This window comes from Colobus angolensis, unplaced genomic scaffold (assembly GCF_000951035.1).
Source record: "Colobus angolensis palliatus isolate OR3802 unplaced genomic scaffold, Cang.pa_1.0 Scaffold212, whole genome shotgun sequence".
In the NCBI taxonomy this organism is placed as follows: domain Eukaryota; kingdom Metazoa; phylum Chordata; class Mammalia; order Primates; family Cercopithecidae; genus Colobus; species Colobus angolensis.
This window is the reverse complement of record NW_012115289.1, coordinates 2,291,305-2,307,281: the sequence shown is the minus strand read 5'-3', so window position 1 is coordinate 2,307,281 and position 15,977 is coordinate 2,291,305. Positions and strand designations below refer to the sequence as shown.

General features: G+C 40.4%; 1 protein-coding gene across 2 annotated transcripts in view; it reads left to right on the top strand.

Annotated features, from left to right (window-relative positions):
- RAB3C (RAB3C, member RAS oncogene family) overlaps positions 1 to 15,977 on the top strand; it is a 291,280-nt gene that overhangs the window by 21,898 nt on the left and 253,405 nt on the right. For both annotated transcript variants that reach the window (XM_011942905.1, XM_011942904.1), the window contains exon 2: positions 14,470 to 14,697. In XM_011942905.1, coding sequence (XP_011798295.1) covers positions 14,470 to 14,697 — 228 coding nt within the window. The remainder of the gene's footprint in view (positions 1 to 14,469; positions 14,698 to 15,977) is intronic.

Genomic DNA, 15,977 nt, shown 5'->3' with positions numbered 1-15,977 from the left:
TCCAAGCTTTTAGAATTGTCTTCTTCAGGAACACCAATTATTCTAAGGTTTGGTCATTTAACATAATCTCAGACTCTGGAGGCTTTGTTCATATTTTCTTATTCTTTTTTATTTGTCTTTGTTTGATTGGGTTAATTCAAAGACCTTGTCTTCGAGCTCTGAATTTCTTTCTTCTACTTGATCAATTCTATTGCTGAGATTTTCCTGAGCATTTCACATTTCTAAAGATGTGTCCAAAATTTCCTGAATTTTTGATTGTTTTTTCTTTAAGCTATCTATTTCCTTGAATATTTCTCCCTTCACTTCTTATATCATTTTTTGGATTTCCTTACATTGGGCTTCGCCTTTCTCTCGTCCCTCCATGATTAGCTTAGTAACTAACCTCCTTAATTCTTTTTTAGGCAAATCAGGGATTTCTTCTTGGTTTGGATTCATTGCAGGTAAACTAGTGTGATTTTTGGGGGTGTTGAAGAGCCTTGTTTTGTCATATTACCAGGGTTAGTTTTCTGGTTCCTTCTCAATTGGGTAGGCTCTGTCAGAGGGAAGGTCTAGGGCTGAAGGCTGTTGTTCAGATTTCTTTGTTTGTCCCACAGAGTATTCCCTTGATGTAGTACTCTCCCCCTTTTCCTGTGGATGTGGCTTCCTGTGAGCCAAACTGCAGTGATTGTTGTCTGTCTTCTGGGTCTAGCCACCCAGCCAGTCTGCCTGGCTCCAGGCTGGTACTGGGGGTTGTGGCACAGAGTCCTGTGATGTGAACCATCTATGGGTTTCTCAGGTGTGGATATCAGTGCCTATTCCATTGGAGGTGGCAGAGGGTGCAGTGGATTCCATGAGGGTCCTTAGCTTTGGTGGTTTAATGCTCTATTTTTGTGCTGGTTGGCCTTCTGCCAGGAGGTGGCACTTTGCAGAAAGCATCAGCTGTAGTAGTGTGGAGAGGGACCGGCAGTAGGCAGGGCTCTAGACCTCCCAAGATTATATGCACTTTGTCTTCCACTACAAGAAAGGTGGGTGGGTAGGGAAGGACTATGGGGAGCTGGCCTAGGCCTGTCTGAGCTCAGACTCTCTTTGGGTGGGTCTTGCTTCAGCTGCTGTGGCAGATAGGGGTGAGATTTCCAGGTCACTGGAGTTGTGGAAGGATTATGGCTGCCTCTGCTGAGTCATGGAGGTTGTCAGGGAAGTAGGGGAAAGTCGGCAGTCACAGGCCTCACCCAGCTCCTATGCAAACTGAAGGGCTGGTCTCACTCACACTGTGACCCCAACAACAGCCCCGGTTCTGTTTCCAGATGGAGGGCAAGATGGGCTTGAAAACTTGCCCGAAGCTTTCCGCCTCACAGCTGCAAAAGAAAAAGGCTTTAGTTCTTCCCCAGCCTGTGAAGTCTGCAAGCTGGATTCAGATTTGTGCCCTCCCGTGAGTTCTGGCCAGGAGGATTCTTACCCTGTTCAAATTGTTACAAAGTTCACCTAGAGAATTCCTTCTCTCTGTGGAGTTTTACCCCCTGCTCCTCTGGCTGTCCTCCAGATGGATCCCTGTGGTGCCAGGCAGCAATGGGCTGCTTGGGGACCCGGAGAGCTCGCAGGGCCTTTCTGCCGCTTCCTCTACCCCTGAATTTCTCTTGGCTCAGCTCTCTAACTTGACTCAGCTCCAGGTAAAGTCTGAAACTTCTCTCACAAACAAACCTTCAACTTCTTCAGTGGGGTGTGTGTTTGGGAGAGAAGGACCTCCCTTTTCCAGTTGCACAATTGGGGCACTCACAGTATTTGGGTTATCTCCTGGGTTCTGCAGGAGCAGTCTGCTTCCTTCAGAAGGTCTGTGGGTCCTCTCAGGATTGCTGGCTTTTTCTTACAGTCAATCTGGAGCTAAAATTCACAGTGCAAGCCCCCATATGCTGCTCTGTACAGAGCACAATCTAATCCTGCCTCCCATCCACCATGATTCTCCCTCCCCTCAGATTCCTTTAATTTCATCTTTAAAATGGAGATGATTTTAGATCTGCATGTGAGGAGCTTGGATATCATCACTTCCATCTTCACACTAGAAAAAAGCTGAACAAACTAAAAATCAACAACTCTTCTTATATCCATCAGAGAAATGAAGTCACAGGGCAAATCACTGCCCCTCGTAATTGGAGTGACAGACAGGCAGATACAGAAAATCACAACTTAATAGAGCAGAAACTTCTGTGGGAACTAGCACTGAAGTAGAAAAACCTGAACTGGCTGGGCAGAGTCGCTCACACCTGTAATCCTAGTACTTTGGGAGGCCGAGGCAGGCGGATCTCTTGAGGTCAGGGTTTCGAGATCATCTTGGCCAACATAGTGAAACCCTGTTTATACTAAAAATACAAGAATTAGCCGAATGTGGTGGTGGGCACCAAGTGCCTGTAATCCCAGCTACTTGGGAGACTGGGGCAGGAGAATCGCTTAAACCCGGGAGGCGGAGGTTGCAGTGAGCCAAGATAGTGCCCGTGCGCTCCAACCTGGGTGACAAGAGTGAAACTCTGTCTCAAAAAATGAAAAAAAAAGAGGACTTCTGTTCCAAGATGGCCAAATACTAACAGCTCTGGTCTGCAGCTCCCAGCGTGATTGATGCAGAAGATGGATGATTTCTGCATTTCCAACTGAGGTACCTGTTTCATCTCATTGGGACTGGTTGGACAATGGGTGCAGCCCATGGAGGGTGAGCCAAAGCAAGGTGGGGTATCACCTCACCCAGGAAGTGCAAGGGGTCAGGAGATTTCCCTTTCCTAGCAAGGGAAGCTGTGACAGACTGCATCTGGAAAAAATGGGACACTCTGCCCAAATACTGTGCTTCTCCCATGGTCTTAGCAACCAGCATACCAGGAAATTCTCTCCCATGTGTGGCTTGGCAGGTCCCACGCCAATGGAGCCTTGCTCACTGACAGCACAGCAGTCTGAGATCTACCTGTAAGGTGGTAGCCTGGTGAGGGAGGGGCATCTGCCATTGCTGAGGCTTGAATAGGTAAACAAAGTGGCCGGAAAGCACAAACTGGGCGGAGCCCACCGCAGCTCAGCAAGGCCTACTGCCTCTATAGACTCCCCCTCTGTGGGCAGGGCATAACTGAACAAAAGCCAGCAGAAACTTCTGCAGACTTAAATGTCCCTGTTTGACAGCTGTGAAGAGAGCAGTGGTTCTCCCAGCACAGCATTTGAGTTCTGAGAACTGACAGACTGCCTCTTCAAGTGGGTCCCTGAGCCCAATGTAGCCTGACTGGGAGACACCTCCTAATAGGGGCTGACAGAACTCATACGGGTGGGTGCCCCTCTAGGATGAAGCTTCCAGAGGAAGGATCAGGCAGCAATATAGGATGCTCTACAATATTTGCTGTTCTGCAGCCTCTGCTGGTAATACCCAGGCAAACAGGGTCTGGAGTGGACCTCCAGCAAACTCCAACAGACCTGCAGCTGAGGGACCTGTTAGAAGGAAAACTAACAAACAGAAAGAATAACATCAACATCAACAAAAAGGCCATACACACCAAAATCCATCTGTAGGTCACCAACATCAAAGACCAAAGGTGGATAAAACCACAGGTGGGGAGAAACCAGAGCAGAAAAGCTGAAAACTCCAAAAACCAGAGTGCTTCTTCTCCTCCAAAGGATCTCAGCTCCTCGCCAGCAACAGAACAAAGCTGGACAGAGAATGACTTTCACAAGTTGACAGACGTAGGCTTCAGAAGGTTGGTCATAACAAACATCTCCAAGCTAAAGGAGCATGTTCTAACCCATCACAAGGAAGGTAAAAACCTTGGGAAAAAGTTAGATGAATGGCTAACTAGAATAAACAGTGTAGAGAAGACTTTAAATGACCTGATGGAGTTGAAAAGTGTGGCACGAGAACTTCATGACACATGCAGAAAGCTTCAATAGCCAATTTGATCAAGTGGAAGAAAGGATATCAGTGACTGAGGATCAAATTAATGAAATAAAACAAGAAGAAAGATTAGAGAAAAAAGCACAAAGAAATGAACAAAGCCTCCAAGAAATATGAGACTATGTGAAAAGACCAAATCTACGTTTGATTGTTGTACCTGAAAGTGACGGGGAGAATGGAACCAATTTGGAAAACACTCTTCAGGATATTATCCAGGAGAACTTCCCCAACCTAGCAAGGCAGGCCAACATTCAAATTCAGGAAATACAGAGAATACCACAGAGATACTCCTCAAGAATCGCAACCCCAAGACACATAATTGTCAGATTCACCAAGGTTGAAATGAAGGAAAAAATGTTAAGGGCAACCAGAGAGAAAGGTTGGGTTACCCACAAAGAGAAGCCCATCAGATTAGCAGCAGATCTCTCAGCAGAAATCCTACAAGCCAGAAGATAGTGGGGGAAATATTCAACATTCTTAAAGAAAAGAATTTTCATTCCAGAATCTCATATCCAGCCAAACTAAGCTTCATAAATGAAGGAGAAATAAAATCCTTTACAGACAAGCAAATGCTGAGAGATTTTGTTACCACTAGGCCTACTTTACAAGAGCTCCTGACGGAAGCACTAAACATGGAAGGAAACAACTGGTACGAGCCACTGCAAAAATATCCAAATTGTAAAGACCGTCGATGCTAGGAAGAAACTGCATCAACTAATGGCAAAATAACTAGCTAACATCATAATGACAGGATCAAATTCACACATAACAATATTAACCTTAAATGTAAATGGGCTAAGTACCCCAATTAAAAGACACATACTGGCAAATTGGATAAAGAGTCCAAACCCATCAGTATGCTGTATTCAGGAGACCCATCTTACGTGCAGAGACACATGTAGGCTCAAAATAAAGGGATGGAGGAAGATCTACCAAGCAAATGGAAAGCAAAAAAAGCCACAGGTTGCATCTGACAAACGGCTGATATCCAGAATGTACAAAGAATCTACAAAGAACTTAAACAAATTTACAAGATAAAAACAAACAACCCCATCAAAAATTGGGCAAAGGATATGAACAGACACTTCTCAAAAGAAGACATTTATGCAGCCAACAGACACATGAAAAAATGCTCATCATCACTGGCCATCAGAGAAATGCAAACCAAAACCACAACGAGATACTATCTCATGCCAGTTAGAATGGCTATCATTAAAAAGTCAAAAAACAACAGATGCTGGAGAGGATGTGGAGAAATAGGAACACTTTTACACTATTGGTGGGAGTGTAAATTAGTTCAACCATTGTGCGAGACAGTGTGGGAATTCCTCAAGGATCTAGTACTAGAAGTACCATTTGACTCAGAGATCCCATTACTGGATATATACCCAAAGGATTATAAATCATGCTACTATAAAGACACATGCACATGTATGTTTATTGTGGCACTATTCACAATAACAAAAACTTGGAACCAACCCAAATGTCCATCAATGATAGACTGGATAAAGAAATATCCAGTATACCATGGAATACTATGCAGCCATAAAAAGGATGAGTTCATGTCCTTTGTAGGGACATGGGTAAAGCTGGAAACCATCATTCTCAGCAAGCTATCACACAAGGACAGAAAACCAAACACTGCATGTTCTCACTCTTAGGTGGGAATTGAACAATAAGAACTCTTGGACACAGGGCGGGGAATATCAAACACCAGGACCTGTCAGGGGATTGGGGGCAGGGGGAGGGATAGCATTAGGAGAAATACCTAATGTAAATGACGTGTTGATGGGTGCAGCAAACCAACATGGCACATGTATACCTATGTAACAAACCTGCATGTTGTGCACATGTACCTTAGAATTTAAAGTATAATAAAAAAAAAGAAAAGAAAAATCTCAGCTATAATTGCATTGCTGGAGGCTCAGTGTGGACCAGTCTGAGAGAGAAAAATTCCAGGGGGTGCCGTCTTAGGGGGCCCCTTCACCCTTTTTACATTTTACCTTCAGGAGCCCTAGCAGGTCCTCCAGTGAAGATCAGAGAAAAATGTCTCATTTTTCCAGCAGGCGAAAGTGGAAAGTAGTCCTTGAAATGGACCAGAAGGTTCTGTTCCTTTAAAAAGGGGATGCTAATGGTTGAACTAGTTACACCTTCTAGGGATAGTGCAAAGATTAGATGTGATAATACATGTAAAGCACAAAGAACATGTAAGACCCATTCTGCTGTTATTATTTAGCCATATTCCAGTACATAAGCTGAGAGTTATCCGCATCTACTAAAGAAGCTACACATGAGTTGGCGATCCAGAGAAAGGCTGAAAGAAAGGTGAAATTTAGCTTGAGGAATGCCTTTATACCTTTAAAATGTATAGTGGTTTGCATTTTGAAAGCATTACCATAATTTGGCATACTATTGTATACATTTTCCTGTGAGTCCCATAAAATAGTTATTCATTCCCTACTAAGGTAAAGAAAATTTCTGAATCTGACCTTTTCTGGGCCCCCTCACTTCAGAAGCCAGGGTTAGGATTTAAACCTTCCAGCGCCTTGGCCACTTCCTGTTCCCTGGGCAGCATCCTTTCAGCTTGATGGTGAGTTGTAAACAGTGAACTGGCTCCTGCAAGAGCAAACAGTAGCAGACACATGGAGAAATTGCTGGCCAGAGATTGCAAAGCACATCACAATTCTAATCGATTCTGAGAGACAAACGTGGAGACCTGCAAACCTGTGCACAGATGAGAACTTTCACCAGGACAAATAGGCTGGAGTCCAGATGACAGATGTTTGGAAATGCTAACTTTAAATATTTTCTTTCTTGGCTTTAGAAATTTAGCCTTTACTTTGAAGCTGTCAGAAAAAAATGATTTTTGTTTCTCTCTCTCTCTCTCTCTCTCTGTGTGTGTATGTGTGTATGTGTGTGTGTACATACGTTTTTGTTTCTCTTGGACAAATCCCTAGGAGTGGGATTGTTAGGTCATATGGTAAATACAATTTAACTTCATGAGAAAGTGCTAAACTGTTTGTCAGAGAGGTTGAGCCATTTTAAACAGTCTCAGCAATTTATGAGCATTCTGGTTGCTCCACATTCTTGCCAGCAATTGTTGTCAGGTTTTAATTTATTTTCTAATTGTAGCTGTTATAATAGGTATACAGTGGTATCTCACTGGGGTCTCAATTTGCATTTTCTGGTATCAACAATGTTGAATATGTTTTTTGTTTGCAATTTGCCATTTTCTTTTCTTTTTTCACAGGTGACAGTGATTGAGGTTTGAATCTACTTTATGTGTTTCTGCACTTCCAATACATATGTCCCATCCTGATTTTTACCCTTCTAATTTCAAAGAAGAATTGCATGTTTTTTGGATAATTTACCCTAGTTGCTCCTTCCATTCACCCTCAGACTATTATCAGTATTAGTAGTTGGAACATAGTAGCTTTATTTTATTTAACCTTCATTTTAAGTTTAGGGGTACATGTGCAGGTTTGTATATAGGTAAATTTGTGTCATGGGGTTTGTTGTACAGATTATTTCATCATCTGGGTATTAAGCCTAGCACCCCTTAGTTATTTTTCCTAATCCTCTCCCTCCTCCCACCCTTCACTGTCCCATAGGCCCCAGTATGTTTCGTTCCCCTCTGTGTGTCCATGTGTTCTCATCATTTAGCTTCCACTTGTGAGAATATGAAGTATTTGGTTTTCTGTTCCTGAGTTAGTTTGCCAAGAATAATGGCATCCAGCTCCATCCCATGTTCCTGCAAAAGACATTTTTATGACTGCATAGGATTCCATGGTATATGTACCACATTTTCTTTATCCAGTCTACCACTGGTGGGCATTTAGGTTTATTCCATGTCTTTGCTATTGTGAATAGGGCAATAATGAACATATATGTGCATGTGTCTTTATAATAGAACAATGTCTGGTCCTTTGGGTATATACCCAGTGGTGAGATCTCAGGGTCTAATGGCATTTCTGTTTTTAGGTCTTTAGGGAATTGCCATACTGTCTTCCACAATGGTTGAACTAATTTACACTGCTACCAACAGTATATAAGCATTCCTTTTTCTCTGCAACCTTGCCAAAATCTGTTATTTTTTGATTTTTTAGTAATAGCCATTCTGAATGGTGTGAAATGGTATCTCATTGTGTTTTGATTTGCATTTCTGTAATGATCAGTGATGTTGAACTTTTTTCATATGTTTGTTGGCTGCATGTCTGCGTTTGAAATGTCTGTTCATGCCCTTTGCCTACTTTTTAATGGGTTTTTTGTTGTTGTTCTCTTGTAAATTTGTTTAAATTCCTTATAGATGTGGTATATTAGACATTTGTTAGATGTATAGTTTGCAAAAAATTTCTCCCATTCTGTAGGTTGTCTGTTCACTCTGTTGGTAGTTTCTTTTGCTGTACAGAAGCTCTTTAGTTTAATTAGAACCTATTTGCCAATTTCTGCTTCTGTTTCAGTTGGTTTTGGCATCTTTGTCATGAAATCTTTGCCTGCTCCTACATCAAGAATGGTATTGCCTAGGTTGTGTTCTGGGGTTTCTATAGTTGTGTTTTATATTTAAGTCTTTAATCCATCTTGAGTTAGTTTTTGTATACCATATAAGGAAGGGGTCCAGTTTCAATCTTCTGCATACTGCTAGCCAGTTCTCCCAGCACCATTTATTGAATGGGGAGTCCTTTCCTCATTGCTTGTTTTTGTCAGGTTTGTTGAAGATCAGATAGTTGTAGGTGTGCGGTCTTATTTCTGGGTTCTTTATTCTGTTCCATTGGTCTATGCTTCTTGTTTTTGTACCAGTACAATGCTGTTTTGGTTATTGTAGCCCTGTAGTATAGTTTGAAGTTGGGTAGCATGATGCCTTTGCTCTTTTTGCTTAAGATTTTCTTGGCTATTCATGCTCTTTTTTGGTTCAATATGAATTTTAAAGTAGTTTTTTTCTAGTTCTGTGAAGAATGTCATTGGTAGTTTAATAGGAGTATCATTGAATCTATAAGTTGTTCTCGGCAGTATACCCATTTTAATGATATTGCTTCTTCCTATCCATGAGCATGGACTATTTTTCCATTTGTTTGTGTCTTCTCTGATTTCTTTGAGTAGTGTTTTGTAGTTGTTTTTGTACAGATCTTTCACTTCCCTGGTTAGCTGGTTAGCTGTGTTGCTAGGGGTGTGTGTGTGTGTGTGTATATGTGTGTGTGTGTGTGTATATGTGTGTATATATATATTTGTGGCAATTGTGAATGGAATTGCGTTCCTGATTTAGCTTTCAGCTTGACTGTTGTTGGTGTATAGGAATGCTAGTGATTTTTGCGCATCGATATTTTTATATCACTAGACTTTGCTGAAGTTGTTTATCGGCTTAAGGAGCTTTTGGGCCAAGGCTACGGGGTTTTCTAGGTATAAGATCATGTAGTCTGCAAACAGGGATAGTTTGACTCCCTGTCTTCCTCTTTGGATGCCTTTCATTTCTTTCTCTTGCCTGATTGCCCTGACTAAGACTTCCAATACTATGTTGAATAGGAGTGGTGAGAGAGGGCATCCTTGTCTTGTGCTGGTTTTCAAGGGGAATGCTTTTGCCCAATCAGTATGAAATATAGTAACTTTGAAAGAACTTATTTTTGTTTTTCCTCATCAGATCCACAGAATGGCTTAGTGCAGTTTAGATTTGTGAGTGGCCAATTGAATTCCTGTAAATAATTTCTTTTTCCTATCTAATTTGGAAAACAAATGTGAACAACTCTGAAGGAGGCTGTGGTTACATGTGTTAATCAGAGGTAACCTATTTGGTTCCTGGTCGGTAGAACTTCTGGGAAAACAATAGTTAAAATTTAAAGTGACACAACAATTAAATCCATGATCTATTCTCTGCTGTTGAACCAAGGCCTACCTGGACCAACAACACAGTGGCTTTCCAAGACACCAACTTTCAAAGGTTAAGAATTTGCTTCATATTTTGAATTCCTTAATGACATTCTGTTGTGGTCTCACCCATAGATTTATATATTCAACAGGCTAAAAAGTTAATTGTTGTTTGTCTAAAAAGTGATTTCCATTTTGATGAGGGCCTTAGATGAACACATAAAGTACATACTGATCAAATTTAGGAATGACACAAATCTGAAAAAGATAACTAATATTTTTGATGAAGGGATTGTCAGATCACAATTGAATTGTAAATCAAAGCAAACAAGAGGAAATTTAACAGAATACACATAAAGGTTGACACTTCCATAAAAAGTAAGTTGTCAAATATAGAATGGGAATAGGAGAAACCTATGTTCATAATAGTCAAGTGAAAATCGTGATGAGCATTTTAGGAGACTTTATATTAAGTCAAGTGTGATAAGATATAATGGTTTCATTCTACTTTGCACTAAGTAGATAAATATCTAGAATATTGTGACCAGTTATGAGAGCTACACATGGGACTTTGAAAATCTGAAGAGGTGTCAGTTTTAACCTAGCAGGAGGTGTTCAATTTTTCAGACATGTCCTGGGAAGAGAGGATAAATCAGTTGAGATCATCCAAGCAGGAGAAGAGAAAGCTTATGGAGCCTGAGGGGTTCCTTCAGATGCCTGAAGTTCTGTCTATGCTGTAAAGTCTGCTTCACAGCATAGTGAACATCTTGCTGCTCAGTGTGAAGGATGAAGCTAGGACAACAACCTCAGATGATGGATGCCATGAAAGGGACATGGGTTGGTGGGAAGTTGCATGGCCCTGAAGATTCTTTCCAACTCTATGATTATTTGTTATTTGAGGTTCAAGAATAATACCATTTGAAGAGTCATTTTTGTACATCTTTTATGAAATTTGATGTGCCCCTTGCCTGTTCCTGTTTTCAGATTTCAGCTATATTTCCCCATGAAAATTTTGAGAATGTTCACATGACTTCAGTATTTAGAGACGTCAGTAAACTTACATAGTGCCTGTATGTAAGCCTCTTTGACATTCATATGCTGTCAAATTGCTTCACTTGTGGTCTCAGCAAGATTAGGGCTGTTTCTTTCTTCATCCTCTGAGCTAAGATTTATTGCATTATTCTGAAGTTTTACAAAAACACACATACGTTCCAAATGCATATCTTTTTGGCTCTTTGTGAATCTTATTAGGTGTGTTAAATTAGGAAATAGTATAAGAAAAGAGTCTTCGCTGGGCGCAGTGGCTCAAGCCTGTAATCCCAGCACTTTGGGAGGCCGAGACGGGTGGATCACGAGGTCAGGAGATCGAGACCATCCTGGCTAACACGGTGAAACCCTGTCTCTACTAAAAAATACAAAAAACTAGCCGGGCGACGTGGCGGGCGCCTGTAGTCCCAGCTACTCAGGAGGCTGAGGCAGGAGAATGGCCTAAACCCAGGAGGCGGGGCTTGCAGTGAGCTGAGATCCGGCCACTGCATTCCAGCCTGGGCAGCAGAGCGAGACTCCGTCTCAAAAAAAAAAAAAAAAAAGAAAGAAAGAAAAGAGTCTTCAAGAGTAAATGAGATAATAACTTTTTCTAATTAATTCTTTAGAGGCTGTTCCTGAGAAGAATTTTGCTGGGTACACATGTCCACCAGCTCTGTCTCCCTCCTAGGCACCCTCTTTTGCCCCCATTACCTTCTTTGCTACTAACACAACAAAGTATATTAGCCCTTGAAATTAAAGATACTGCTGTCCCAGTTGTGCTTGTCTTCATCTAAATGCATACAGTCATATTCCAAAAGACTATATATTAGTGATATCTATATAATTCACCCTTCATATCCATGAGTTCCCATGTGTGGAGTGAACTAGTTGCAGATAGAAAATATTTGGGAAAAAATTTCATGTGTACTGAACATGTACAGACTTTTTTTTCTTGTTTTCATTTCCTAAATAATACAGAATAATAACCACTATTTACATAGCATTTACATTGTATTAGGTATTATAAGTAGTCTATAGATAATTTAAACTATACAGGAGAATATGCCTATGTGAATACTACATCATTTTATATCAAGTACTTGAGCATCTGCAGATTGTGGTGTCCATGGGAGGTACTGGAACCAACTCCTATAGATAGTGACGGACAATTATGTTTCTTCAGGTTTTGAAACCAACCTAATTTTGGAATGGCACCTGAAATTGATAGCAGCAGTCTTCATTACATCTTTTGAGGTATCCTAGAGATCCTCAGGCCTCAGTTTGAATGTCACCATAGGGTTATGGGGGTGCAACAGATAGTAAGCTATCAGGCCAAGTAAGTGAGCAGCTCTAGGAAATGTATAGTGACCCTTTTCTGTCTGTGGCTTAGCTGAACATTCTTACCAGACCCCCAAATCCAGGTTGGTTCATATGAAAAAAGGTAAAAGGATCTTCTTAATGAAGGCCATTTTTAGGCCTGTTTGAATTTAGCAGCTCATATAGGAGAGGGGCATTAAATAGTGAAAGGGCATTGTCTGCAGGAATAGCACTGCCAAACAAAACAGTTAACTGGCTTTCTGGAGGACCAGAAATCATCATGGCAAGATATCATTATTCAAATTAGTGGTCAAGAGTTGCAGTCCTACTTTCGCCCTTGGCTGGCATGTGTTGAGGAAAGTTGACCTTAGCATGTGGGCTGGTGGGCCAAAAAAGAAAGTGATGCTATCTGCCTCTTTCAGAGGCCAACCTCTGCCCACTGGGAAGCATTTGTTACAGGTTTTCACAATTTCTAAATATATTTGTGTGGTTGCATAGACTTAAAAAGAGAAATGCTTAAGCTTATGTTTAATAAGAAAATGTAAAATGCAATTTGAATCTTTATTATCCTCAACTTTCATGAGATACACACAGGTTTTGTGTTTGTCCTGATTCTTATACATAAAATTGCATTATCTTGCTGGCATTAAGTATTTGTAGATGTGGAATACACTATCTCACCATTTCCCATTTTCCTCAGTTTTCTGTAAACATACGTGCACACACACACATACACACATACCCTGACATCTAGGACAACAACCAATGTTGTCCTAGATGAGGCTGAGCACTGTTTACTGTTTCTAACATTTTGCCATCTCTTGGAGCTTCCCCCTTTTCCTACCGCTACCCCAAAGAGAAAGATATAACTATTAATCAGCTTCTATGGGAAATGGAAAATAGACTGTCTAGCCTAGCATTGTACAATAGAGCTTTCTGCAATTATGCCAATGTTCTGTAGTTTGCACTGTCCGGTACAGTAGCCATTAGTCATATGTTGCTATTTTGCACTTGAAATGTGGCTACTATGATTGAGGAACTGAATTTCTAATTTTATTTCATGTTAATGTAAACTTAAATCGCCATATGTGACGAGTGGCTACCATATTAAACACAATAACAATTGCCAAATAATTTATAGCATCAGAAAATGTGCTGAGCAAATGTACTAATCAGTGGGATGGAAGATTCCAAATACCTCTTTTCTATATTGAGCCAAATGGTACTTAGAAGTAATGCAACATCATTTTTGATAGATGTTAAGATGATCATCAAAAAAGATAAATAAAAACCAATATCCACCTAAAGCATTTGTAATTGATTATAGAGACCATTTTCTATTTTATGCTAGATGCTTTACATATCTACTTTACAGTTGTATCATCTATTATTTTCACAAGAATTCCAAGTTATATATTATATTTTCCCATTTCATGTCAGGTAGGAAACTGCAGCACACCAATTTAAAATAATAAACCAAAGTCACACAGCTCCACACAGTGTAGGTAAGTTTTGAACCCGGGTCAGGCTCTCCTGTGATGCATTTCACGATGAATATTTCCGACACGATCTTCTAGGGTGCTTGTGCATGCCTGCCTAGTTGTCATTTGGAAATAGGGCAGGTGTCAAGAACATGAGCCCTGGCACCACGCTGCTTGTTTGAATCCTGCCTCTACTATTAACACCTGTATAAAGTTGAGCAAGTTACTTAATATCTCTGGGCCTTGATTTTCTCGTTTTAATATGTGAATATTAAAACTACCCATCTCATTGGGTTACTGTGAGGGATTAAATAAGTTAACAGTATCTAGCACATTGTTTGAACTATATATATTTCCCATGATAATTATTTTTAATTTAGAAAACACTGCCATTTATGTTAGGATGTTGATTTGATATGATAATGAATGAAGCAGAGATATGCTTTGGGTGTGCTTCCCTATGAAATAAGAGAGAGTCGAATCATTCAGATAATTCAGGAAGAAATACACTGCTGTTCAGCTACCTTGGTGTCTCCGTCAGCAGGATTATAAAGTTTCAGAGCCCACATGCCCTGGCCAATTTCTCATCTCTTTGCTTGTCATGTTACCCTTATAGACATCCCCTTTGGTGTCTTTGATTGGTTCTGAATGCTGAGCAGTGACATGCACCAACACAGCTGGAAAGGCCTGTAAGATTTGCTGTTCTGTCTTCCAGCAGGGAATTATTGCCATGGATACCAATATCAGAGGAAGACTGGGGAGCACTCTCAACTCGCTTCCTGAGTGTCTGACATCTGTTTCTGGCAAGGCCAATAATGAGTATGCTGCTAGCTTCATATCAAATGAGGGTCTGATTCACACCTCTTTTGTTTTTGTTTTGTTTTGTTTTTATCACAGATGGCCTCTGCCCAAGATGCCAGGTATGGCCAGAAAGACTCCTCTGATCAGAACTTTGACTACATGTTCAAATTACTCATCATCGGCAATAGCAGTGTGGGGAAAACATCTTTTCTATTCCGTTATGCAGATGACTCCTTTACATCTGCATTCGTCAGCACAGTTGGGATCGATTTCAAAGTAAAAACTGTATTCAAAAATGAAAAGAGAATCAAGCTTCAGATTTGGGTAAGTGGCTTTGAACTGGCAGTGTTCTTCAGGCTGGGTGTTGAACATATCCATGTGTAAGGGAGAAACTTTCTGCCTTGTTCTATCCCCCAGGGCATCCACAAGCCTCAATTTCCAGGCTTTTTGCTGCAGAACATTCTGTTTCAAAGAAAGTAGTGGTGATGCCTCTTTAAGATATGAAGGGTGAATTATTATGCCTTGTTGTCATGTGGTGCTCTATCTTGGTGGTGGTGGAAGGAAAACTTTGGCTCTGCCTTTTATGATCTGTGTAACCTTGAGAAAGTCTGTGAGTCCTTCTCTGACATTTTTGTAATCTATAAAATAGGCAACGTAGATCTGGGCTTTTAGGTCACAGAGAGCAGCCTTTCCTGGGCATTTTAAAGAAAAAGATAAACAACCAAATATAGGAAAAGGGTAGGTTTAGACCCTTCATAAAGCTCCAGATAGAACTTCAAAGATGTCTATTTATACTGTGCAAACTGTTTTCAACTCTAAGAGCTATGTTTATATATGCAAATAAAACAAATGAAATGAAATATTTATTTGAAACAGGGTCTTCACCAAGTAGAAGATTCTCCCAAAGTTTTGAGACCATTTGGCTAGCTTTTTGCCTCTTACCTCCAGAAGAAGATCAGAGGTAGTTTAGCCAAACTTGTGGGATAAATTTAGGAGACCACTGAGCAAAAAACAGAGGAAAATGTATGTGGATAGCAGGTCCAAGGCAATATAAAAGATGAAGCAGCCAATTTAAAAAAAAGGTTACACCAAAAAAGACTGATGTAGTAAATATTTTATGGATATCATAATATGTACATAGGAAGAATGTTTCTACAGTAAATTTTGGCATCTTTTTCCTATTCCTTTGTACCTCTACCACTCAAATTGATTTGCTCTGTAATCAGGCAGTTCCCAAGAGGTGTTTTCTACCTCCTTCTGAGACATTTACAACAGCTACTACCACTTGGTGCTGGTGCCAGGACTGATCAGTGGGACTGACAATAAGCCTCCCTTCATAAATATGGAAAGCTAAAAATAAAAAACAAACAAATCCCAGAGTAGAGGATTTTAACTTTTTAAAAAAAGAAAACAGCCCTTTATTTAAAAATCTGTATAAACTGAATGACCTTTAAACATCTTAAAGGTCTTATTAAAGTAGAAATTTAAAATAAAAATTAAAGATGCAGGTATATACACAGACAGGTACCTTCCTAGGTAGCTTACAATAGGCCGTTACTATTTTACTTATTCTAACTCTAGAGTCTTTCAAATCTAGTTATAAT